Source organism: Silene latifolia, chromosome 11, assembly GCF_048544455.1.
Source record: "Silene latifolia isolate original U9 population chromosome 11, ASM4854445v1, whole genome shotgun sequence".
Taxonomy (NCBI): Eukaryota; Viridiplantae; Streptophyta; class Magnoliopsida; order Caryophyllales; family Caryophyllaceae; genus Silene; species Silene latifolia.
In genome coordinates this window covers 119886358-119910836 of record NC_133536.1, presented here as the reverse complement: position 1 = coordinate 119910836, position 24479 = coordinate 119886358, and the positions used below count along the sequence as shown (strand labels likewise).

At 45.3% G+C, this 24479-nt stretch overlaps 2 protein-coding genes across 2 annotated transcripts; both read left to right on the top strand.

The window, feature by feature from the left end:
* The first annotated feature begins 3134 nt into the window (after positions 1-3134).
* LOC141613881 (uncharacterized) lies at positions 3135-4706 on the top strand. Its single transcript, XM_074432624.1, has one exon. The coding sequence runs from the start codon at positions 3135-3137 to the stop codon at positions 4704-4706; it is 1572 nt and encodes a 523-aa protein (XP_074288725.1).
* Positions 4707-14871: 10165 nt separating this feature from the next.
* LOC141613880 (uncharacterized) lies at positions 14872-15336 on the top strand. The gene has a single exon (XM_074432623.1). The coding sequence runs from the start codon at positions 14872-14874 to the stop codon at positions 15334-15336; it is 465 nt and encodes a 154-aa protein (XP_074288724.1).
* The last annotated feature ends 9143 nt before the right edge of the window (positions 15337-24479 follow it).

The following is a 24479-nucleotide window of genomic DNA, read 5'->3' as shown; positions in this document are numbered from 1 at the left end:
AAATCATAGTAAGAAAAGATGACGACTAATAATTACAACAACGATGCTAATATCCAGATAGAATTATTTATGAACCCTAATTTACCACAGATAACTCAAACTAATTCAATATTGCATCAATTTAGGTTAAAATCGAATCAATCAAAGAAATTTGGATTAAAATCATTAAAATACTGCAATAACACGGTAATAATATCTTCTACCTTACAAAATTGAATATAAATGGATCGGAAATTTACCTTTGTCAATAGTAACTAAGGAGAGTTAAGGTGATTGACGCAAGTGAAGACGGAGATACGCAGTGGTCGGCGATGAAGAAGCGTGGTGGTTTATAATGACGGAGAGAAAGACAAACAGAGAAAACGAGGAGTGAGTGGTTTATAATGATGAATGGTGTCTAAAATTTCCCTGATCATACAAATAAATTACTAATCCCAGCCGTTGGATTGAGTATGATCTAGTGGTCCTTTTATGCTTTAGAGGTTCTCATGGCTCTCATTATGTTATAGGTTCTCACAGGATCCCGACCTTATATATATATATAAAGTTGGGATCTTGTGAGTTTGATTTCTTATGGTGAGTTTGTGCTCACATGTTATTCTAGTGTTATTCTTCTTTTCTCATGCTTTTCTTCTTTTCTCATTATGTTACTTTCTATTATATTTATATTTTAATTTTTGTGTTACCGCAGGTTATTCCAGTCTTTTTTTTGGGGGGGTGGGGGTGTTACTGGCTGTTATTCCAGTGTTATTCTTCTTTTTTGTCTTTTTTTTTTCCTTTTTTTTGTTACAAACGTTATTCCAGTATTACTCTTATACTTTTTTTTGTGTGTTACCACTTATTATTCCAATATTACACTTATGTTCCCACAGTTTTCTAATTTTCTCATTATGTTACTTTTTTTTTTACCACGTGTTACTCGGGTGTTATTCTGCTGTTATTGTGTTGCTACTCCGGTGTTATTGTGTTGTTACTCCGGTGTTATTCTGGTGTTATTGTAATGTTACTCCGGTGTTATTCTGGTGTTATTGTGTTGTTATTCTGGTGTTATTCTGATAATATTGTGTTGTTACGGACACATCATCTTTTGACCCAAGTACTTGGTATATTTGGGACAATACTTGGTCTGACCCTTGACTAGTACAAGTTTTAAAAGACATTAGGACCGATTGTTACTCTATTTTTATTCTACTGTTACTCTGATGTTATTGTTATCTCATTGTTATTTTAAATTGCCCGATTGTTGCTCTATTGTTAGCATGTATTATTCTCCTGTTAGTCTAATGTTATTGTTATCTCATTGTTACTCTGTGTTATTTCATTACTCCCTATTTTAAATTGTTCATTGTTACTGATCCCCTCCGTTTATTCATTTGTTTACTTTTTATATTGTTTATGAGAAGTATTTTATCAAACGTTAACCGATGAATAAGATGAAATGAATAATTATTAGCCTGAATACTTCATTATTACTCCACTATTAATTACCATACTAATCATTAGTGTTAGGCCCAAAATATGGATATGGGCTGACTTGGGGCAGCAGGCCTGGAAGTGTTACGGGATGCAGGATATAAGGGGGCCAGGGTGCCAGCGTCAGCAAGCAGCGCAGGAAGTGGGCTTTGACCTACGCGGAAGAAGCCTATGAGAGTCCAACATCTCGCGGGATCCGAAGAAGGAAAGTCCTACCCATTGTTAAATTAGGGATAACTTGGAGGAAAAGCAAGAAACCCTAGTCCAACGAGCTCTCCTATATAAAGAGCTTCAATGCAAAGGAGAAAGATCATCAGAATATACCAGAATTACACTTTAGCATTCATAGCAAGCATACGAACTGTATTTCCTCTCGAATTATAGTGAAAATATTGGTGGGATTCCGTCTCCCCCCGCGGTTGTTTCCCACACCGGGTTTTCCGCGTCACCAAAATCGCTTGTGTTCTTTGCATTCATTGTTCAAACAGAATAACATACGACGTACACATAAATCGCAATATCGACCTAACGCTAAGACCACTTTAACCCTAAATTGGTAGAAATTTACCAAAACAGTTTGGCGCCCACCGTGGGGCATAGTGGTCGTCTTCGTTAGTCAGTCTACTCAACAATTAAAACATGTCTGGACACAAAGAAAAAACCTCAGGTAATATCGGCGGTGCACCAGGAACACAGGTGCCACCCCCTTCAGCAGCAACACAAACACCATCTCCCTCGGCAACAGCGGCAGCACGTACAACTTCGGATAAAATCACCACTGCTGCTCAGATACCAGCAGCCAAGCAAAGTCAGAGTTCCCAGGTAGCAACAAGCCCACCCTCGGGAAAGGCTCAGATTAAAGATCCAGGATCCGCCCACGGACAGCAGGGAGCCCCGCAATCAGAAAGGGGAGCACAACCCAGGCAACAGGTTCAAGCACCTCCAAGTCCTACCAGCATCATGATAAGCGGGTTGGACACTTTAGCCAGAACCATCAGGACTATGCAGAGCGAGAACAGAAGCATGAGATCCCAGATGGAGGAGGACAATAACCTCCTCCGAGCAGAGATCAACGAATTAAGGAACCAGGCCGCTGGGATGCAAGAAGACAGATTTGGAAGGCCGTCAGCAGAAAGTAGGGACCGAAGGCAGACACGGGTATTACCACGCGAAGTAGCGCTCAGGCTAGATATGGAAGGAACACCACAACCACGAGGAGGCCTGGTCCCAACAGGACTAGGAGCACTTACACCAGATGAGGAACCAATGCACCAGGAACCTACACCTACGTCAGGCGCGGTGGGACCGCAGAAAAGCAGAGCCACAATGGCAGTCCCAATAACCAGGCTACCAGCTACGAATCAGGGCGAATATATCTGGGAACACGCTCCGGTGGCAGCAACGTCGCAGGCGCGTCAAACAGAAAATCTGGAACAACAGGACCTCGTACGAAGAGCAGGACATCAGTCACAGGAGCATCTGCGACCCACCGGGAGAGAGACATACATAGAACAGCAGTACCAGGAGCTACGAAGCCTCCTCAGGAGGGTCCCCGGCATGCCTCTGCCTATGGAGATGGCTGCACCAGAAAGCTACGCTGACTCACCGTTTACTGACGACATAGCCACAGTGGCCTTACCAAAAGGATTTAGCGTCCAACAATGACTCTCTTTGATGGAACCACAGACCCCTGTGATCACATCAGTCAATTCAAGCAGAAGATGATGGTAACTACAGCCACGGGAGCCTCAAAAGAGGCATGTATGTGTAAAGGATTTGGTTCAACCCTGACTGGAGCAGCATTGCAATGGTTCGTCGGTCTGCCTAACGGAACCATATCCTCATTCGCTGATTTGGTCAACGCCTTCAATCAACAGTTCTCTAGCAGCCGCAGAACACCCAAGCAGCCGAGTGATCTGTACAGGATCGTTCAGGAGATAGGAGAATCAATCAAAGACTACGTCACTAGATTCAATGCAGAAAAAGTCTCAATACGAGGCTGCGATATGTCCACTGCCATCAACGCTTTCAGGCAAGGCTTGGATAAGGAGTCGAACCTCTACAAAGAATTAACTATGTATCCTTGCGAGAGGTTCGAGAAGGTTCAACAGAGAGCTACTGCAGCATTAAGATTGGAAGAACATATACAGGCTAGAAAGGGTACAGCAGGCTTCGACAAAACAAACAGGAAATTCGTACCAGAAAAGAGGGACGACAGAACTAAACCATACAGCAGACCCAATATCAGCAGGGTAGCAGAAAAATTTCAAGAAATTGATGATTCTCCACACCCCCCTAAGCTATCTGAGTACGGATTCAACACGGGAATGGAGGGGTTGTTAAAAGCACTCAGAAACCTGGGTGATCAGGTGAGGTGGCCAAAGCCACCCACTCAGGATCGGCCAAACGACGCAGAGAGACAAAGCAAGAAGAGGTGTGAATGGCACCAAGACATAGGACACAGGACTGAAGATTGCTACAAATTGCGGAGGGAGGTGAAGTTCCAGGTACGCAAAGGAAACTTGGACCACCTGTTATCACGTGGGGGCAAGCAGGACAGAAGGGAAGCAGCAAATCAGGTACTTCCTTCTACTCCACCCGTATGCACGAGGATTATTAACGTGATAACAGGCGGATCCGAGCTAGCAGGTTTGACATATTCCGCCGCGAAAAGGAAAGCCACCGGGAGTAAAGGGAGTCATCCAAAAACCTCGTACAGAGTAAGCCAGAACAATTTACCCCCAGTAACTTTCGATGAAACTGACATGGAAAGCGGCGCGAATGCAACGCATGACGATGCCTTGACCATAACATTATCCATTGGCAATTGCACTGTACGGAAAGCATTGGTAGATACAGGGAGCTCTGTGAACCTTATCATGCTCGAAACCCTCAAAACCATGGGTTTCGATAAAGAGAACCTGATAAAGAAATCTGTGCCACTGGTGGGATTCAGTGGGGAGACCGCGCATTCAGTAGGTGAGATAACAATCGCAACATATATTGAAGGAGTTAATAAACTGGTAAGATACCTAATCATCGAAGGCCCAACTACCTACAACGTAATACTAGGAAGACCGTGGATACATCAAATGAAGGCAGTACCTTCAACATACCATCAGTGTCTCAAGTTCCCAACTTCATGGGGCACAGTTACGGTAAAAGGAGATCAAGAGGAATCCAGAAACTGCTATACCCAAGCCCTCAAAGCTACAACCAAGCTCCCCTCATAGCAATTACAGGACCGGGGCACCTCGACAGAGTACAAGGAGCCTCCCTCGGAGGAGCTGGACCAGATACACCTGGACGAGAGACACCCGGATAGAACAGTGTTGATTGGGGCCACCTGCAGTGAGGAACTGCGCAACCAGCTTATTCAATTTCTCAAGAGCAACATGGACTGCTTTGCCTGGTCCCACAATGATATGGTGGGCATAGACCCATCCGTTATTTCACATAAATTAAGCGTAAACGCAAGCTGCACCCCAGTACAGCAGAAGAGAAGAAAATTCGCGGCAGAAAGAAATGAAGTCATCAACAAAGAAGTGGACAGTCTCTTAGCGGCAGATAAAATTAGAGAAGTCAGTTACCCTGAGTGGCTCTCTAACGTAGTAGTGGTACCCAAAAAGAACGGTAAATGGAGGGTATGCGTAGACTTCACAGATCTAAACAAAGCTTGTCCCAAGGATCCCTTCCCACTACCGCATATCGACGCAATGGTGGACGCTACTGCGGGACATGAGGTACTCACTTTCCTCGATGCCTGGAGCGGTTACAATCAGATCAAGATGCATCCACAAGATCAGGAGAAAACAGCATTCATGTCGGAAAGGGGCATATATTGCTACAAGGTCATGCCCTTCGGTCTAAAGAACGCCGGGTCCACCTATCAACGGTTGGTAAATAAAATGTTCAAGCAGCAAATAGGAAAAACCATGGAAGTATACATTGACGACATGGTGGTGAAATCTAAAAAAGCAGAAACGCACATGGAGCACTTGGCGGATACCTTCCAGACATTGAGGGAATTTAAAATGAAACTTAACCCATCCAAGTGCTCGTTTGGGGTGTCCTCGGGAAAATTCCTAGGGTATATGGTGACACAAAGGGGAATTGAGGCAAGCAAAGAGCAGATAAGAGCAATACTCCAACTGGAATCACCCCAGAAGCCAAAAGATGTGCAGAGGCTAGCAGGAAAGGTGGCGGCCCTAAATAGGTTCATATCAAGGGCCTCGGATAGGTGCAAACTATTCTATGATATACTGAGGAAGAGTCAGAAATTCGAATGGACTAAAGATCATGAAAAAGCATTCGCCGAACTCAAAAGCTACCTAAGCACGCCACCATTACTCGCGAAACCTGAGCCAGGGGAACCACTATTTTTGTACCTATCAGTCACGCAAGCAGCCGTAAGCGCAGTTCTGGTTAAAGAACAAGAAGGAGTGCAGCATCCCGTATATTACATTAGCAAGTCTCTGCTCCCTGCAGAGACCAGGTACACTTCTTTTGAAAAATTAGCATTGGCTTTGGTTACTGCCTCTTATAAACTGCGGCCGTACTTTGAATCTCACACCATCCATGTCATAACCAATTACCCGCTAAAAACTATTATGAGGAAGCCTGAACTTTCAGGTAGAATGACTAAATGGTCAGTGCATCTTAGTGGCTATGACTTACAATTCGAACCCAGAACTTTGATAAAATCCCAAGCCCTAGCAGATTTCGTCTCTGACTTCTGCCCTGCAACTCGTGGGGAAGCAGAAGAAGGAATGCTGACGATGATGCGAAGCCAGGATGGTGAGGTGTGGACCCTGTATATTGACGGAGCCTCTAATGCAAGAGGGGCTGGTGTGGGTTTAGTACTGCGATCTCCTAAAGGGGATATGATAGTGCAAGCCATTAGGTGCGAATTCAAGGCAACCAATAATGAGGCCGAGTATGAAGCCCTTATACTTGGAATGCAGATGGCGTCAGGGCTCAAGGTAAGGAACCTGAGGGTATATAGTGACTCCTTGCTTGTGGTAAATCATGTGAACAACGAATATGTGGCACGAGATTCAAAGATGATAGCCTACCTAAGGATAGCCACAGAGCAGAAATCAAAGTTTAGGACATTCAAGATAACTCAGGTGCCAAGAGATCAGAACGTGGAGGCAGACGCCCTGGCTACGCTGGGGGCAACCTTCCAGCCCACAGAGCTGTCAAACATACCGATTACCCACGTGTTGACCCCAACCATCCAGAAGGAGCCAGACCAGGATTCCACAGCAAAGGATGTACACATGCAGTGCGTACAGGGAACCGAGAATCTTTGGTTTCCCAAAGGGGGACAAACAGGATGCGATTGGAGGATTCCATACCTAAATTGGCTAAGGGATGGGACACTCCCTGAAGACAGAAAGGAAGCACAAAGTTTCAGAATAAAAGCTTCCGGTATATCATGATCGATAATATTCTCTTGAAAAATCATTGGCGGGACCATGCCTCGGTGCTTAAACAAAGCGGAAGCGGAAACGATCTTGCAAGACATGCATAGTGGAGAATGTGGGAACCACGCCGGAGGACGGAGCTGTCAAACAAAATCTTCAGCGGGGGTATTTCGGCCCACAATGCGCGCAGACGCCATAAACCATGCCAAACGTTGTGAATCATGTCAAAAGGCGGCTCCAAAGAATCCACCGGCCAATGAGAACCAATGCATCCGATTATCTCTCCATGGCCATTCATGATCCGGGGCTTAGATATAGTGGGAAAACGCCAGGGCTCCGAAAACAGAGTATATATGCTAGTTATGACCGACTACTTCTCAAAGTGGATTGAAGCGAAAGCCATGACAGAGGTAAAAGAACAACAAGTGATCTCTTTCATCAAGCGCAACATCATAAGCAGATTTGGGATACCATCCGAGATCATATGCGACAACGGGTCCCGTTCATATCGAGATAACACCGAGGGCTTCTGCGCACGATGGAACATAACACTAAGAAAGTCAGCCCCCAGGTATCCACAAACCAACGGCCAAGCTGAGTCCAGCAATAAAATTATTGTGGAGAACCTCAGGAAGCGGCTGGAAGAATTAGGGGGAAAATGGGCAGATGAACTACCACTGGTACTCTGGTCAGACAGGACAACACCAAAGATGGCAACAGGTCAAACTCCGTTTAGCCTGGTATACGGAGCGGAGGCAGTGATACCTTCGAAGTCCTGGTACCCACACACGATACGGTATCAAACGGCGAAGGCGTAACCAAGTCGAAATGACTAGGAGCCTGGATACAGTTGATGAGCTGCGAGAAAGTGCTTACATACGTATGGCATCATATAAGCAATCCGTAACAAGGACGTATAACAAGAATGTCAAAATCAGGACCCTCGAAGTAGGGGACCTGGTACTAAGAAGGGTATTTGAAAATACCAAGAACCACAAGGCAGGCAAATTCGCCTATAAATGGGAAGGGCCATATCAGGTCGAAAGCATTGTTAAGAATGGGGCATACAGGTTGATGACCATGCACGATCAAATCCTGGATAAACCCTGGAACATCCGTCACTTGAAACGGTACTTAGTCTGACAAAGTGCCAAAACTTTAGTGTACAAAGGACCTTTCAAAAGTCCGTGAAGCAAAAACAAAAAGTTTTCAAAAAAAAAAAAAAAAAAAAAAAAAAAAAAAAAAAAAAAAAAAAAAACAAAGGGTTAGTATATGCTTTAGATATTAGTGTGTTTCATAAAAACTTTTTTCCTTTAGTTTTTTTTTTAGAAATCGAAAGAGTCGTTTTAAAACCGAGTAGTACAGTGTGGCTTCCGGATCCAGTGTTGCCCTGGAACACCATGAGACAAAGACACTGGTAATTTGCACTACTTTGGAACTTTATAATGCTTCTACGAAGAAAGGCTTTGGTACTAATATCGGTTACTTGTCAGATGAGGCACACTTTGAGGGTCCAGCCCTGCCATGTGAGGCTACGAAGACGCTTATCTTAAGTCGAGCCACATGGAGAGCATACGCCGAGGTAGCGCGCAGGGTTCCGCATACTAAGACCACCCATACCTTAACGTTAACTCAGTAATTCCTTAGCTAGCTATGTCGTAGATCAATGGGTGCACGCACGGATTTCAAATGTCTGGAACCACAAGGAGCGCAACACTCCTTGTTAGTCAGAAGTATTCAATGAAGGTAAGCTCTAAGTCAGCCAACCCTAGTGATAAGGTATTTCACGTCATGGGTGAAATACGTTATCAACAATCTGTCGCCAAAAACAAAATGGGTGCACACGAGCCAGTCGACTTCACAGGTATATCTATGTGGAATCAAAACTCCAGAAATTGGTGGCAAAAACACAAAGTATAACAAAAGTGGGGCCTGGATTCCTGGGCCCAAAGCTACTTTAAAATAAGGCACCTGCTACCTTTAGCAGGCGCCGTCAAGAGTTCAACGCCTGCACACCGGCAGGCACAAAACGGACCAAAAAACAAGAAAGAAAATAGTTTTTTACAAAACTTGCACCACGCAGGGCCAAGTCCCCAGATAATTTGAAATAAAATTTAGGAGAGGTCAATCCTCTCAATAGGTGCTTCCTGACTATTGCTCTGCCCCCCATATTCTATCTGCTTCTCCTTTACAGGTGCCAGGCCAGCCTCAGGAGTTGCAGTAGCACCATCGCCAGCCTCCGCAGCCAGGATCTCCTCTACAGTCCCAGAGATGGCTCCAGAAATATCCATGGCTATGTACTCAGGCTCCGGATTAGCAGCTTCAGCTTCAGGAGGAAACAGGGCACTCAGGTCCATGCCATTGGGAAATGCACGAGCAAACTCAGCCAGCTCCTCTTCCAGGTTCCAGGAGGTGTGCCTCCCCTCGGTATAGGCACGGATGCAGTCAATCCACCCCTCAAAAGCAGTGTAGGCTCCCACATTCTTGGCCAGTTCAGCCATCTCTTCAAAGACGGGCCTCGCCTTTGTTAACCCGTATAAGAACGCAGTTGGCCTCCCGGGTCCTCGCCACCGATCTTTGGCCCTCCTTCTCCCGGAAAGCCGTGTGGAGCCGCTCCCCTCAACTTGGCACAGTGGTCGTGAGCTCCTTGTTCTTCCCCACGAAGCCAGACATTCAACCTTAGCCCTCTGCAGCATCTTGCGAAGGTAGAGAGAAGATTGGAGAGCCTGAAATAAAAGAAAAGAATACGTTAGTCGTGGAATCACAAGAGCAAGGGGGAGGAGAAGCAGCAAAAGGAGGCTCACTAGGAAGCAGTGCTCTGCAGCCAGGTCGGTCATCTCCTGGGGGGCAGTCGAGTCAAACGCCTTTGAGCAAGCTGGGGTCAGAAGCCTTTCTAGTGCGGGCCAGTAGTTGGCCCGGTCAGCGTCCCCAAACTCAGCGGGGAGGCGTAGAAGCAGCTCGTCAGTATGGACGGGGGACCCAGGTGTACGCGATATTGGGGTAGCTTCAATGGGCTCTAGAGCAGGCCTAGAAGAGGACCTTCTTCTTGAGGAGGCAGGAGAGTGAGAGGAGTCAGCAGTTCTCTTCCTGGCATGGCGCATCAGGATTTCGGAGGCAGATGGTTTAGCACTTCCTACAGGAGCACAGGAGCGCAGGGAATCAGAATAAAGAATCAAAAGAGACAGGGAATTCCAAGGGATTGAGGGGTATTTACCAGAAGACATGGTTTCTTCGGTAGCAGAATCATCTAAACCAGCAAGTAGGAGAGGGAATAATCTACGATCCTCAGGGATGGAAAAGAGCTTGGCAACAGAAGTATCCTCGTCCTCGGATTTCTCAGGGTTCTTGAGTTCTGCGTCAAATCAAAGAGTAAGAATAGTAAGCGACGGGGGCAATTAAGAATAAACATGCAAATACACTTACTCTTGGCGAAAACCCAGTGTTCAAACAGGTAGTCGGCACGAATGGGAAGAGATTCAAGCTTGACATAGAAGAAGTCCTCGTACCACCCATCGTCTTTCCCTTTTGCCGCCGAGAGGAGGAAGTTCTCGGTCTTCTCCACAGACCTAAAAGTATATTGGCCGTGCCCCAGTGATCGGCACTCGAACCTATGGGCCAGATCTGATAAACCAATCTTGGCGCCCATACTATTATTCAGAGCAACGGTGGACAGGAGGATCCTCCACGCATAAGGAGCGATTTGGGCCATAGGGAGAGAGTTCAGGCGGATGAACTCTTGGATCATCGGGGGGAAGGGAAATTTAAGACCAAGGACAAAGGGGTAGGTGTACAAACAGATCCACCCCGAGCGAAAGGCGTCTGCTTTGTGACCAGGTTTGGGGATGTGGATCACCACATCGTCACCCAGCCCCAGCAGAGCTTTGATCCTGGGTATATCCTCCTGGGTAAGGTGGGAGTCACCGGAATGCGGTCTTTTGAGGACTCCCTGTGTGGGGAAGTCGTCGTTTTCGAGGTCGATGGTGGTGGAGGAAGATGATGTTAAGCGAGTCTTAGCCATAATAACCGAGGAGGGAGAAATGGAAGTACCTGAGAGGACGGATGAAGGCGGCGCTGGCAGTGAAAGGGTGTTGACGAAGAAGGAATTTGGGGAGACAGAAGTTTGAAAGGTTTGAGGAAATGAAATGATGATGAAAGAGAGAGTGGTGGGCGGATGAGATTAAATAGAAAAGGGTAGTTGGGGTTTTGAAAATGTAAATTGAAATGGAGTATGCGAGAAGTCACTCAACGATACACTGCAATTTCCCGCTCAAATAATTAGGGTTGCACTTTTCGCAGAAAATTGGGGGCAAACTGTTAGGCCCAAAATATGGATATGGGCTGACTTGAGGCAGCAGGCCTGGAAGTGTTACGGGATGCAGGATATCAGGGGGCCAGGGTGCCAGCGTCAGTAAGCAGCGCAGGAAGTGGGCTTTGACCTACGCGGAAGAAGCCTATGAGAGTCCAACATCTCGCGGGATCCGAAGAAGGAAAGTCCTACCCATTGTTAAATTAGGGATAACTTGGAGGAAAAGCAAGAAACCCTAGTCCAACGAGCTCTCCTATATAAAGAGCTTCAATGCAAAGGAGAAAGATCATCAGAATATACCAGAATTACACTTTAGCATTCATAGCAAGCATACGAACTGTATTTCCTCTCGAATTATAGTGAAAATATTGGTGGGATTCCGTCTCCCCCCGCGGTTGTTTCCCACACCGGGTTTTCCGCGTCACCAAAATCGCTTGTGTTCTTTGCATTCATTGTTCAAACAGAATAACATACGACGTACACATAAATCGCAATATCGACCTAACGCTAAGACCACTTTAACCCTAAATTGGTAGAAATTTACCAAAACAATTAGCTATCTCCTTAGGAGAAGATAAAATAGAAGGGCACTCAAAATGGAGTATCGCACCAGACGAAACAATAATTCATTCATCAAACTTATGTGTTCGTTCTTTTAATAATCATTGGATTTTAATACCCAATTTCCTCTTAACATACCATGAGGTATCTCTTTCTCCGATAAATTGAGTTTTGTAAGCAACACAAATCCTTGTAAAAAAGAACTATTTCATAGTCATTCTTCTCTTAAACTTAAAAATTGTAGTACACATTCAGCAATGGATATGCTAGAATATACGAGTTTACTTGTAAGCCGCAATTGCATTGATACTTATACATCTGCTTTGTGGAGGCCTGGAGAGTTTGTCCTACATGTATGGCTATGGCTATCGTTGTTAGGCCCAAAATATGGATATGGGCTGACTTGGGGCAGCAGGCCTGGAAGTGCTACGGGATGCAGGATATCAGGGGGCCAGGGTGCCAGCGTCAGCAGGCAGCGTAGGAAGTGGGCTTTGACCTACGCGGAAGAAGCCTATGAGAGTCCAATATCTCGCGGGATCCGAAGAAGGAAAGTCCTACCCATTGTTAAATTAGGGATAACTTGGAGGAAAAGCAAGAAACCCTAGTCCAACGAGCTCTCCTATATAAAGAGCTTCAATGCAAAGGAGAAAGATCATCAGAATACACAAGAATTACACTTTAGCATTCATAGCAAGCATACGAACTGTATTTCCTCTCGAATTATAGTGAAAATATTGGTGGGATTCCGTCTCCCCCCGCGGTTGTTTCCCACACCGGGTTTTCCGCGTCACCAAAATCGCTTGTGTTCTTTGCATTCATTGTTCAAACAGGATAACATACGACGTACACATAAATCGCAATATCGACCTAACGCTAAGACCACTTTAACCCTAAATTGGTAGAAATTTACCAAAACAGTTTGGCGCCCACCGTGGGGCATAGTGGTCGTCTTCGTTAGTCAGTCTACTCAACAATTAAAACATGTCTGGACACAAAGAAACAACCTCAGGTAACATCGGCGGTGCACCAGGAACACAGGTGCCACCCCTTCAGCAGCAACACAAATACCATCTCCCTCGGCAGCAGCGGCAGCACGTACAACTTCGGCTAAAATCACCACTGCTGCTCAGATACCAGCGGCCAAGCAAAGTCAGAGTTCCCAGGTAGCAACAAGCCCACCCTCAGGAAAGGCTCAGATTAAAGATCCAGGATCCGCCCAAGGACAGCAGGGAGCCCCGCAATCAGAAAGGGGAGCACAACCCAGGCAACAGGTTCAAGCACCTCCAAGTCCTACCAGCATCATGATAAGCGGGTTGGACACTTTAGCCAGAACCATCAGGACTATGCAGACAAGAACAGAAGCATGAGATCCCAGATGGAGGAGGACAATAACCTCCTCCGAGCAGAGATCAACGAATTAAGGAACCAGGCCGCTGGGATGCAAGAAGACAGATTTGGAAGGCCGTCAGCAGAAGGTAGGGATCGAAGGCAGACACAGGTATTACCACGCGAAGTAGCGCTCAGGCTAGACATGGAAGGAACACCACAACCACGAGGAGGCCTGGTCCCAACAGGACTAGGAGCACTGACACCAGATGAGGAACCAGTGCACCAGGAACCTACACCTACGTCAGGCGCGGTGGGACCGCAGAAAAGCAGAGCCACAATGGCAGTCCCAATAACCAGGCTACCAGCTACGAATCAGGGCGAATATACCTGGGAAAACGCTCCGGTGGCAGCAACGTCGCAGGCGCGTCAAACAGAAAATCTGGAACAACAGGACCTCGTACGAAGAGCAGGACATCAGTCACAGGAGCATCTGCGACCCACCGGGAGAGAGACATACATAGAACAGCAGTACCAGGAGCTACGAAGCCTCCTCAGGAGGGTCCCCGGCATGCCTCTGCCTATGGAGATGGCTGCACCAGAAAGCTACGCCGACTCACCGTTTACTGACGACATAGCCACAGTGGCCTTACCAAAAGGATTTAGCGTCCCAACAGTGACTCTCTTTGATGGGACCACAGACCCTTGTGATCACATCAGTCAATTCAAGCAGAAGATGATGGTTACTACAGCCACGGGAGCCTCAAAAGAGGCATGTATGTGAAAAGGATTTGGTTCAACCCTAACTGGAGCAGCATTGCAATGGTTCGTCGGTCTGCCTAACGGAACCATATCCTCATTCGCTGATTTGGTCAACGCTTTAAATCAACAGTTCTCCAGCAGCCGCAGAACACCCAAGCAGCCGAGTGATCTGTACAGGATCACTCAGGAGATAGGAGAATCAATCAAAGACTACGTCACTAGATTCAATGCAGAAAAAGTCTCAATACGAGGCTGCGATATGTCCACTGCCATTAACGCCTTCAGGCAAGGCTTGGATAAGGAGTCGAACCTCTACAAAGAATTAACTATGTATCCTTGCGAGAGGTTCGAGGAGGTTCAACAGAGAGCTACTGCAGCATTAAGATTGGAAGAAGATATACAGGCTAGAAAGGGTACAGCAGGCTTCGACAAAACAAACAGGAAATTCGTACCAGAAAAGAGGGACGACAGAACCAAACCATACAGCAGACCCAATATCAGCAGGGTAGCAGAAAAATCTCAACAAATTGATGATTCTCCACACCCTCCTAAGCTATCTGAGTACGGATTCAACACGGGAATGGAGGGGTTGTTAAAAGCACTCAGAAACCTGGGTGATCAGGTGAGGTGGCCAAAGCCACCCACTCAGGATCGGCCAAACGACGACAGAGACAGCAGCAAGAGGTGTGAATGGCACCAAGACATAGGACACAGGACGGAAGATTGCTACAAATTGCGGAGGGAGGTGAAGTTCCAGGTACGCAAAGGAAACTTGGACCACCTGTTATCACGTGGGGGCAAGCAGGACAGAAGGGAAGCAGCAAATCAGGTACTTCCTTCTGCTCCACCCGTATGCACGAGGATTATTAACGTGATAACAGGCGGATCCGAGCTAGCAGGTTTGACATATTCCGCCGCGAAGAGGAAAGCCACCGGGAGTAAAGGGAGTCATCCAGAAACCTCGTACGAGTAGTAAGCGAAACAATTTACCCCGGAACTTTCGATGAAACCGACATGGAAAGCGGCGCGAGAAGACATGACGATGCCTTGACCATAACATTGTCCATTGGCAATTGCACTGTACGGAAAGCATTGGTAGATATAGGGAGCTCTGTGAACCTTATCATGCTCGAAACCCTCAAAACCATGGGTTTCGATAAAGAGAACCTGATAAAGAAATCTGTGCCACTGGTGGGATTCAGTGGGGAGACCGCGCATTCGGTAGGTGAGATAACCATCCCAACATATATTGAAGGAGTTAATAAACTGGTAAGATACCTAATCATCGAAGGTCCAACTACCTACAACGTAATACTAGGAAGACCGTGGTTACATCAGATGAAGGCAGTACCTTCAACATACCATCAGTGTCTCAAGTTCCCAACTCCATGGGGCACAGTTACGGTAAAAGGAGATCAAGAGGAATCCAGAAACTGCTATACCCAAGCCCTCAAAGCTACAACCAAGCTCCCCTCATAGCAATTACAGGACCGGGGTACCTCGACAGAGTACAAGGAGCCTCCCTCGGAGGAGCTGGACCAGATACACCTGGACGAGAGACACCCGGATAGAACAGTGTTGATTGGGGCCACCTGCAGTGAGGAACTACACAACCAGCTTATTCAATTTCTCAAGAGCAACATGGACTGCTTCGCCTGGTCCCACAATGATATGGTGGGCATAGACCCATCCGTTATTTCACATAAATTAAGCGTAAACCCAAGCTGCACCCCAGTACAGCAGAAGAGAAGAAAATTCGCGGCAGAAAGAAATGAAGTCATCAACAAAGAAGTGGACAGTCTCTTGGCGGCAGATAAAATTAGAGAAGTCAGTTACCCTGAGTGGCTCTCTAACGTAGTAGTGGTACCCAAAAAGAACGGTAAATGGAGGGTATGCGTAGACTTCCCAGATCTAAACAAAGCTTGTCCCAAGGATCCCTTCCCACTACCGCATATCGACGCAATGGTGGACGCTACTGCGGGACATGTGGTACTCACTTTCCTCGATGCCTGGAGCGGTTACAATCAGATCAAGATGCATCCACAAGATCAGAAGAAAACAGCATTCATGTCGGAAAGGGGCATATATTGCTACAAGGTCATGCCCTTCGGTCTAAAGAACGCCGGGTCCACCTATCAACGGTTGGTAAATAAAATGTTCAAGCAGCAAATAGGAAAGACCATGGAAGTATACCTTGACGACATGGTGGTGAAATCTACAAAAGCAGAAATGCACATGGAGCACTTGGCGGATACCTTCCAAACATTGAGGGAATTTAAAATGAAACTTAACCCATCCAAGTGCTCGTTTGGGGTGTCCTCGGGAAAATTCCTAGGGTATATGGTGACACAGAGGGGAATTGAGGCAAGCAAAGAGCAGATAAGAGCAATACTCCAACTGGAATCACCCCAGAAGCCAAAAGATGTGCAGAGGCTAGCAGGAAAAGTGGCGGCCCTAAATAAGTTCATATCAAGGGCCTCGGATAGGTGCAAACTATTCTATGATATACTGAGGAAGAGTCAGAAATTCGAATGGACTAAGGAGCATGAAAAAGCATTCGCCGAACTCAAAAGCTACCTAAGCACGCCACCATTACTCGCGAAACCTGAGCCAGGAGAACCACTATTTTTGTACCTATCAGTCACGCAAGCAGCCGTAAGCGCAGTTCTGGTTAGAGAACAAGAAGGAGTGCAGCATCCCGTATATTACGTTAGCAAGTCTCTGCTCCCTGCAGATACCAGGTACACTTCTTTTGAAAAATTAGCATTGGCTTTGGTTACTGCCTCTTATAAACTGCGGCCGTACTTTGAATCTCACACCATCCATGTCATAACCAATTACCCGCTAAAAACTATTATGAGGAAGCCTGAACTTTCAGGTAGAATGACTAAATGGTCAGTGCATCTTAGTGGCTATGACTTACAATTCGAACCCAGAACGGCGATAAAATCCCAAGCCCTAGCAGATTTCGTCTCTGACTTCTGCCCTGCAACTCGTGGGGAAGCAGAAGAAGGAATGCTGACGATTATGGGAAGCCAGGATGGTGAGGTGTGGACCCTGTATATTGACGGAGCCTCTAATGCAAGAGGGGCTGGTGTGGGTTTAGTACTGCGATCTCCTAAAGGGGATATGATAGTGCAAGCCATTAGGTGAGAATTCAAGGCAACCAATAGTGAGGCCGAGTATGAAGCCCTTATACTTGGGATGCAGATGGCGTCAGGGCTCAAGGTAAGGAACCTGAGGGTATATAGTGACTCCTTGCTTGTGGTAAATCATGTGAAAAACGAATATGTGGCACGAGATTCAAAGATGATAGCCTACCTAAAGATAGCCACAGAGCAGAAATCAAAGTTTAGGACATTCAAGATAACTCAAGTGCCAAGAGATCAGAACGTGGAGGCAGACGCCCTGGCTACGCTGGGGGCAACCTTCCACCTACGTAGAGTCAAAACATACCGATTACCCACGTGTTGACCCCACCATCCGAAGGAGCCGGACCAGATTCCACAAAGAAAGGATGTACACACGCAAAGCGGTGCGTACAAGGAACCGAATCTTTGGTTTCCCCGGTGGGACAAATAGATGCGATTGGAGGATTCCATACCTAAATTGGCTAAGGGATGGGACACTCCCTGAAGACAGAAAGGAAGCACAAAGTTTTAGAATAAAATCTTCCAGGTATATCATGATCGATAATATTCTCTTCAGAAAATCATTGGCAGGACCATGCCTCAGGTGCTTAATCAAAGCGGAAGCAGAAACAATACTGCAAGACATGCATAGTGGGGAATGTGGGAACCACGCTGGAGGACGGAGCCTGTCAAACAAAATCTTGAGGCAGGGGTATTTCTGGCCCACAATGCGCGCAGACGCCATAAACCATGCCAAACGTTGTGAATCATGTCAAAAGGCGGCTCCAGCAATCCACCAGCCAGCAGAACCAATGCATCCGATTATCTCTCCATGGCCATTCATGATGTGGGGCATGGATATAGTGGGAAAACTGCCCAGGGCTCCAGGAAACAGAGTATATATGCTAGTTATGACCGACTACTTCTCAAAGTGGATTGAAGCAGAAGCCATGACAGAGGTGAAAGAACAACAGGTGATCTCTTTCATCAAGCGCAACATCATAAGCAGATTTGGGATACCATCCGAGATCATATGCGACAACGGGTCCCAGTTCATATCAGATAACACCGAGGGCTTCTGCGCACGATGGAACATAACACTAAGAAAGTCAGCCCCCAGGTATCCACAAACCAACGGCCAAGCTCAGTCCAGCAATAAAATTATTGTGGAGAACCTCAGGAAGCGGCTGGAAGAATTAGGGGGAAAATGGGCAGATGAACTACCACTGGTACTCTGGTCAGACAGGACAACACCAAAGATGGCAACAGGTCAAACTCCGTTTAGCCTGGTATACGGAGCGGAGGCAGTGATACCTTCAGAAGTCCTGGTACCCACACACAGATACGGCTGTCAAACGGCGGAGCAAAACCAAGTCGAAATGACTAGGAGCCTGGATACAGTTGATGAGCTGCGAGAAAGTGCTTACATACGTATGGCATCATATAAGCAATCCGTAGCAAGGACGTATAACAAGAATGTCAAAATCAGGACCCTCGAAGTAGGGGACCTGGTACTAAGAAGGGTATTTGAAAATACCAAGAACCACAAGGCAGGCAAATTCGCCTAAAAATGGGAAGGGCCGTATCAGGTCGAAAGCATTGTTAAGAATGGGGCATACAGGTTGATGACCATGCACGGTCAAATCCTGGATAAACCCTGGAACATCCGTCACTTGAAACGGTACTTTGTCTGACAAAGTGCCAAAACTTTAGTGTACAAAGGACCTTTCAAAAGTCCGTGAAGCAAAAACAAAAGTTTTCAAAAAAAAAAAAAAAAAAAAAAAAAAAAAAAAAAAAAAACAGGGGGGGTTAGTATATGCTTTAGATATTAGTGTGTTTCATAAAAACTTTTTTCCTTTAGTTTTTCTTTTTTAGAAATCAGAAAGAGTCGTTTTAAAACCGAGTAGTACAGGCTGTGGCTTCCTGGATCCAGGTGTTGCCCTGGAACACCATGAGACAGCACCAGGTAATTTGCACTACTTTGGACTTTATAATGCTTCTACGAAGAAGGGCTTTGGTACTAATATCGGTTACTTGTCAGATGAGGCACACTTTGAGGGTCCAGCCCCTGCCATGTGAGGCTACGAAGACGCTTATCTTAAGTCAAGCCACATGGAGAGCATACGCCGAGGTAGCGCGCAGGGTTAGGCATACTAAGACCACCCATACCTTAACGTTAACTCAGTAATTCCTTAGCTAGCTATGTCGTAGATCAATGGGTGCACGCACGGATTTCAAACGTCTGGAACCACAAGGAGCGCAACACTCCTTGTTAGTCAGAAGTATTCAATGAAGGTAAGCTCTAAGTCAGCCAACCCTAGTGATAAGGTATTTCACGTCATGGGTGAAATACGTTATCAACAATCTGTCGCCAGAAACAGGGGCTGTGCTCCTGGAGCCAGGTCAGTTTCCTGGGTATATCTATGTGGAATCAAAACTCCAGAAATTGGTGGCAAAAACACAAGTATAACAAAAGTGGGGCCTGGATTCCTGGGCCCAAAGCTACTTTAAAATAAGGCACCTGCTACCTTTAGCAGGCGCCGTCAAGAGTTCAACGCCTGCACACCGGCAGGCACAAAACGGACCAAAAACAAGAAAGAAAATAGTTTTTTACAAAAACTTGCGCCACACAGGGCCAAGTCCCCAGATAATTTGAAATAAAATTTAGGAGAGGTCAATCCTCTCAATAGCTGCTTCCTGACTATTGCTCTGCTCCCCATGCTCTATCTGCTTCTCCTTTACAGGTGCCAGGCCAGCCTCAGGAGTTGCAGTAGCACCATCGCCAGCCTCCGCAGCCAGGATCTCCTCTACAGTCCCAGAGATGGCTCCAGAAATATCCATGGCTATGTACTCAGGCTCTGATTTAGCAGCTTCGGCTTCAGGAGGAAACAGGGCACTCAGGTCCATGCCATTGGGAAATGCACGAGCAAACTCAGCCAGCTCCTCTTCCAGGTTCCAGGAAGTGTGCCTCCCCTCGGTATAGGCACGGATGCAGTTAATCCGCCCCTCAAAAGCAGTGTAGGCTCCCACATTCTTGGCCAGCTCAGCCATCTCTTCAGCACGGGCCTCTGCCTTTGTTAACCCAGAAGTAAGAACGCAGTTGGCCTCCTGGGTCCTCGCCAGCTGATCTTTGGCTGCCTCCTTCTCCTGGAAAGCCGTGTGGAGCTGCTCCCTCAACTTGGCACAGGTGGCTGTGAGCTCCTTGTTCTTCCCCACAGAAGCCAGACATTCAACCTTAGCCCTCTGCAGCATCTTGCGAAGGTAGAGAGAAGATTGGAGAGCCTGAAGTAAAAGAAAAGAACACGTTAGTCGTGGAATCACAAGAGCAAGGGGGAGGAGAAGCAGCAAAAGGAGGCTCACTAGGAAGCAGTGCTCTGCAGCCAGGTCGGTCATCTCCTGGGGGGCAGTCGAGTCAAACGCCTTTGAGCAAGCTGGGGTCAGAAGCCTTTCCAGTGCGGGCCAGTAGTTGGCCCGGTCAGCGTCCCCAAACTCAGCGGGGAGCTGTAGAAGCAGCTCGTCAGTATGAACGGGGGACCCAGGTGTACGCGATATTGGGGTAGCTTCAATGGGCTCTGGAGCAGGCCTAGAAGAGGACCTTCTTCTTGAGGAGGCAGGAGAGTGAGAGGAGTCAGCAGTTCTCTTCCTGGCATGGCGCATCAGGATTTCGGAGGCAGATGGTTTAGCACTTCCTACAGGAGCACAGGAACGCAGGGAATCAGAATAAAGAATCAAAAGAGACAGGGAATTCCATGGGATTGAGGGGTGTTTACCAGAAGACATGGTTCCTTCGGTAGCAGAATCGTCTAATAATACTAACTTTTTTTTAACAATACTAACATTATATTAATTATACTAATAACATATTATCTACCTCTAACTTACTACCTTAAACATTACTTTTTACTAATACACACTAAATTGAATAATACTAATACTATACTAAGTTATTACTAATTATGACAATCAACAACACTAAAATCATCATAATCATCATTCAGTATACATCATAACCCCAATTCATATAATAATAACAAATTATCAAAAAACCTCAATTTATATAAACCCTAACCCCTAATTTAACTCTTATTACGTAATAATTAAAAGCATAAGAACATCAATAAGTCTAACAACATTATCTTATACTAATTTCAACCACTAATTGAACAAATAAAATAAAATTAAACTAAAAAAAATAGAAATTAGAAGAAGAAGAAGAAGAAGGTGGTGGTGGCCATGTGGTGCTTCGGTGACGGTGGTGGTGGCGGAATTCGGTGGAGGTGCGGAAGGAAGTGTGGTTAATTTTTTTATTAATGATTTTGGTAAAGTAATGAGAAAGGCAGTTGATCCGTGTTTCTAGATCTATAAAAAAAATTAGCGAGGGATAGGCGACTGTTTACAAGTTATCGCCAATTTTGGTGACTGATCGTAGTCACCTGATTAATTTTTAAGTCGCCAAAATTAATAGATGGCTAGAATTTGATAGTCGCCAATTTGGCGACTGGTAGCAGTCGCCTGAGTTTTATATCAGTCGCCAATTTGACGACGACTACCAGCTGTCGCCTTTTTCAGTCGCCCGATTAGTGTTTTCTTATAGTGCGAGAAAGAGAAGATGGCTTATTGATTTCAACTTTAACAAACGTCCCATCAAATTCCGTGGTGACAGAACCTTTAGAGCATCAATAATAGTTCTCACAGTCCTCAAGAATGCTCTCCCTAATAAGACTGGTATAACACCTGCCTCATTTTTCATGTCCAGAACATAAAAGTCAGCAAGAAAGACCAAGGTACAAACCCCTACAATGACATTCTCCACAATCCCCTTAGGGTAGACATTAGACGTGTCAGCCAACTAACTACGACACTAATGTTTTTTAAAGGTCCAAGTTTAAAAGTCTCATAAATAGCATAAAGGATAAGATTAATAGACGCCCCTAAATCTAACATCGCCTTCTTAAACCTAAGGTCTCCTATGATACAAGGGATATAAAACATACCAGGGTCACCACATTTAGGGGGTAACTTCTTTTCAAATAGAGCAGACACGTGTTTACTAATCTTCCCTTTAAGACCCTTATCCTTTACTTTCTTCATCCCTTCCAATTTGTTATTCCTTTTAATAGTGCATAATTCTTTTAAAAACTTAGCATATTTAGGAACACTCTTTAAAATAATAAGAAGAGGGATGTTTACCTCACAGTTTTGAAATACCTCATAAATGTCTTTATCATGCTCAAAGTGATGGGTTCTCTTCAGTGCATCGAGAAAAATTACATCCGGTTCCACCACCGGTATGGAAGAGGAATCAACTCTTTCTCCTTGACAATAGAAAGTTTTTCACCTTCCTCGATCACTATCTCCCCTTCTTCTTACCAAATCACGGGTTGCTTCTTTTTTCTTTTCACCTTCTCGACCACCTCCAATTGTCTTCCATTTCTCAATGATACCGCACTCACATTCTCCCTAGGATTTGGGACTATTTTAGACGGTAGAGCAACCGATTGCTTAGCTTCCAAACGATTCGTGACTTGATTCTCAAGATTCTTAAAATTATGCTTATTCTCTCCTCTATCTTGAGTGCCACTGATGGTAAGAGCCCGAATTATGTCCTCAGTTGTAACACCCATGTTTTTAGAGCCTTACTCGGTCTAGTTCTCAATCGAGTGGTATCTTACTCGACGGAGTAGGAGTCTACTCGATCGAGTAGGTCCTTCAGTGTTTATTAAGAGTTTTGAGTTTGAGCGTCACTCGACCGAGTGAACTGGTCAGTCAGCCGAGTGAACCGGTCACTCGACCGAGCGACTTGTCATTTTCACTAAGAACGCGTGTAAGCTTGTTTTAATCACCTTATCTCTTTTAAGCCTCACTTTTCAGATTTCCTCTCCTAAAATCACTCCTCACCTTATCACTAAACTCTCTGTAACTTCCAACCACCCATACTACTCCTTATCCAGAAAACCTAAGTAATTCCTTTGAAGATTCACTCTCTAATTTTTGCCCTTGTTCATCCTTTGACACTTGTAAGTTTATGTTCATCTTTATTATTATTCTTTAATCCTAGTGAACCCTAATTATTATTAAGTATTTGTATTAAGGGATTAATTAGGGTTATGACTAATTAAATGGGGATAATTAGAGGTAAATTAGTATTGTTATTGTTGTAGTATGTTGTAGTAATAGTTAGCTATAGATTATGTACGAGGAGACTTCATTGAGGAGTACGTCTAGTCCCTAGCTAGAAGTTTATGGAATATTAGCAAGAGGTAGGGTTTTCCCTACTTAGCTTTGGTGATATGAATGCTTATTTGTGCATTGTTTAGCATTAGTAACATAGTAAATGCATTATAACATGAGTAATGGCAATTAGGGTTTGATAGTATGTTATTGTTTGGCAATATTCATACATGTGAACTTTGGGTAAGTATGGCTAGTCTCACATTCTTGGATATATTGCATTATAACATATATATATATAATATATTGGTACAAAGGGTGAGTTAATGATGAATTGAACATTATTATCTTGTCATAAATTGTGTTATTTGAGAAACATACTACTTGTTTGTGATTGTCATTCCAAGAGGGATGTACACATTAAGAAATTGAGTTTGGAGGGACTTTTGTGGTTGAGACACAATGTCTAGCAGGGGATCCGAGTCGCTCTTGAGCCCGGTACTACGGACGTGTTTCGAGTACCTAGTTGCAGTGTCGTGGGCGTGTCCTTGACATCGTTGTGTTGGAAGTGGAGCCATGAGTTATTGTGTATCATTATTATTGACCTTCATTTCCATAATCATGTAGTGGTTATCATAGTTGCATGACATTTATGAACATTTGTATTGATAAAGCTAACCTTGTGTTTTAAAATGTCTGTGGTGAACCATATGGTGATTTCTGCCATATGGGGAGCATTGTTGATAGGTAGGACTTGCATATATTAACTCGGATGAAGCAGAAGCTCAAGACAAGGGCAACCAGGTTCAGGGTCCAAGCAACACAAACTCAAACAGTGCAAACCATGCTTTCAATTCAGCCAGTGTAGGGTCCTGTTCCAAGACAAGTTCGGAGGGTTCCAAGTCCAGCCACCAGGTGTACCTGGTCCTACGTTTAATTAAGCACAATTAACACCTAGGGAACCAGGATTATTTTCTACTAGAATCTCACAAATATAGGCTAAGAAAACCAAGTTGGAGAAGAAGACAATTCAGGAAAAGCAGAAAAGTAACTTGCCATTTCTGGGTAAACATTTGGGAGCTGGAGCTGTGATTTCTTTTGCCATGTCTTACCAAAATGAATATACTACCTAAGCAGGATAAGACCTTATTCTGACCCAAGGACAGCTAGCTCCAGAAGTAACCAAAAGAAGCTATGAGAAAGGAAGAACATGTCACTGTCATTCAGCTGCAACCTTTTGTCCCCAGTCTGTTTGGCCCTTGGATGAGATTTCTTAGGGTTTATTGTACTGAGAACTTGAGCAAAGGCCTATATAAGGAC

What these genes read in the sequence shown, in the direction of transcription:
- LOC141613880 (XM_074432623.1), top strand. Translation starts at nt 14,872, where the DNA reads ATGGAAAGCGGCGCGAGAAGACATGACGATGCCTTGACCATAACATTG.
- LOC141613881 (XM_074432624.1), top strand. Translation starts at nt 3,135, where the DNA reads ATGACTCTCTTTGATGGAACCACAGACCCCTGTGATCACATCAGTCAA.